The sequence below is a fragment of the Gekko japonicus genome, unplaced genomic scaffold (genome assembly GCF_001447785.1).
Source record: "Gekko japonicus isolate JY-2015 unplaced genomic scaffold, Gekko_japonicus_V1.1 scaffold1098, whole genome shotgun sequence".
Taxonomy (NCBI): Eukaryota; Metazoa; Chordata; class Lepidosauria; order Squamata; family Gekkonidae; genus Gekko; species Gekko japonicus.
In genome coordinates this window covers 60,782-63,166 of record NW_015160244.1, presented here as the reverse complement: position 1 = coordinate 63,166, position 2,385 = coordinate 60,782, and the positions used below count along the sequence as shown (strand labels likewise).

General features: G+C 55.3%; 1 protein-coding gene across 1 annotated transcript in view; it reads left to right on the top strand.

Annotated features, from left to right (window-relative positions):
- Positions 1–2,385, top strand: part of PCK2 (phosphoenolpyruvate carboxykinase 2 (mitochondrial)) — a 31,680-nt gene that overhangs the window by 17,561 nt on the left and 11,734 nt on the right. Inside the window, exon 5 of the mRNA XM_015413504.1 lies at positions 496–683. Coding sequence (XP_015268990.1) covers positions 496–683 — 188 coding nt within the window. The remainder of the gene's footprint in view (positions 1–495; positions 684–2,385) is intronic.

The following is a 2,385-nucleotide window of genomic DNA, read 5'->3' as shown; positions in this document are numbered from 1 at the left end:
AACGTAGCAGATCTGTCCTCGCAGAGGAGGGCGAGCTTGTACCTGAATAAAACTTGGTCTTAAAGGTGCCACTGGACTGTTTTGGACCAGGGGGGCTCTGTAACTTACCTGGCTGCTTCTTGCTCTGACTGAGGGCTGCTGGGAGCAGGGAGTGGAGCTTGTTGCATGTGCCCAGCCCCTGGGCTCTTCACTGCCGGAGCTCCGCTCCTGTGCGCTCCTGCAGGAAACGACCCCTGAATATCATTATCAATATCTGTTTTTACCCCCTTTTGTTTTTCTTTTTGGCAGTCTCAGTTAATGTTAATAAAAAGCAAACCTGCGTGTTTTTCGCTAAAACATACGGGTCATATTTGTTCATGCCTTGCAGCTCTCAAGCATCTGACGTTTGTTCTGTGTGGCTCTTAATGGTAAACAAGTTCGGCCGCCCCTGGGACCGATGCCGTGTTTGACCTCTAATGCCCTTCTCCTCTGCCTGTTCTTTCTTCTGCCTTGCAGAAGAGTTGGTGAATAACTGGCCTTGTAACCCGGAGAAGACCCTCATAGGACACCGCCCGGAACGGCGTGAGATCGTCTCCTTCGGCAGCGGCTACGGGGGCAACTCCCTCCTAGGCAAGAAATGCTTTGCTCTCCGTATCGCCTCCTGCATCGCCAGAGACGAGGGCTGGCTGGCCGAGCACATGCTGGTAAGGACCTTTGGGGAGAGGGAGGGCGGGTGGACGCAGGGGAAGAACCTTTTTGGGAAGTGGCAGGTAGAGCTGCCGGCAGACTGGCACAAGGGGTGTTCGCCCCTGCGGGGCTGGTGAAGCTGCAGGAGTTGCTTTGGCTTAACCGTGGCATCGGTTGGCTTGCCTGTCACAGTGCTGGTGGCCGGGGTCGAGCCGTTTGAACTGGATTGTCAGCGGTGTGTGCCGAGGGTGACGTCTGAGTTGGGCCGGTGTCACTGCTGGAGGCCACCCCTGAGCCAAACGGCCTTTGCCAACCAACACAGGCCATGGGCAGTGTTCCCTCTAAGCTGAGTTAGTGTGAGCTAGCTCACAGTTTTTTAGTCACCAGCTCACACATTTTCATCTTAGCTCAGGGAGGATGGCTCCAGAGCAGACTAATTTATGCAGGAGCCAAATCACTTGCTCACAACTTGAATGCCAGTAGCTCACAAAGTAGAATTTTTCCTCACAAGACTCCACAGCTTAGACGGAACATTGGCCATGGGGGTTTGAGCTTTATGGTCCCAGTCTGTCCCGGGGAAGAAGAGCTGAGGTCAAAGGTGAGGAGGCGGGGCTTTGGGATCTCAACTGGAGGCCCATTTCTGACCACACCTTTGGGTGCCTTTACTTCCTCTCAATCCCTGTAGGCGGGAGCTGGTTGCCAGTTTGGTGTAGTGGTTAAGTGCCAGTTTGGTGTCATGGTTAAGTGCGCGGACTCTAATCTGGGAGAACCGGGTATGATTCCCCACTCCTCCACTCGCACCTGGCTGGATGACCTTGGGCAAGCCGTAGCTCTGATAAGAGCTGTCCTTGGAAAAGAGCCGTTTCTGTCAAGAGCTCTCTCAGCCCCACCGACCTCACAGGCAGTGTTCCCTCTAAGCTGAGTTAGTGTGAGCTAGCTCACAGTTTTTTAGCCTTCAGCTCACACATTTTTGTCTTAGCTCAGAAAAGATGGCTCCAGAACAAACTAATTTATGCAGTAGCCAAATAGCTTGCTCACAAGTTTAATGCCAGCAGCTCATAAAGTAGAATTTTTGCTCACAAGACTCCACAGCTTGGAGGGAGCATTGGTCAAGAGTTCTCTCAGCCCCACCGACCTCACAGGGTGGCTGTTGTGGGGAGGGGAAGGGAAAGGAGTTTGTGAGCCGCTCTGAGACTCCTTTGGGTAGTGAAGGGCCATGGGGTATCAATCCAATCTCTTCTCTCCTCTTCTTCCTCTTCTTCTCTTGACCGGCACCTGCTTGGAGGCTAGGCTGTTTGGAGGTGGTGGAAAGACAAGCCGCAGCCCACTGGATCCCTGGCCCCAAAGATGTCCGCCTGTCCTGGGCCAGGGCCAGAGCCTTTTTGGTCCTGGCCCCCACCTGGTGGGACTCTCAGCCTCATACCACCAGGGCCCTGCCGTTCCGCAGGGCCTGAGAGGCAGGGAGGTTCCGCTAGGCTTTTAGGCGAGGACAGCGACGGGTCTCCATTGTGGCCGGCAGCCTCCTTTCTCCTCCTGCCTCCGGCTCTGAGCTTCTGCTTCTTCCTCCCATGCCCAGAAGGGGCCAGACCGTCCAGATCTGGGCAGTTCCCCCTCTAAGCTGTGGAGTCTTGTGAGCAGAGGTCATTTCGGGGGGGATCGCGAGGGATCGCAGTTCCCCCGGGTGAGGTAGGGGGGGCGGGGCACATGACGAAGCCCTGC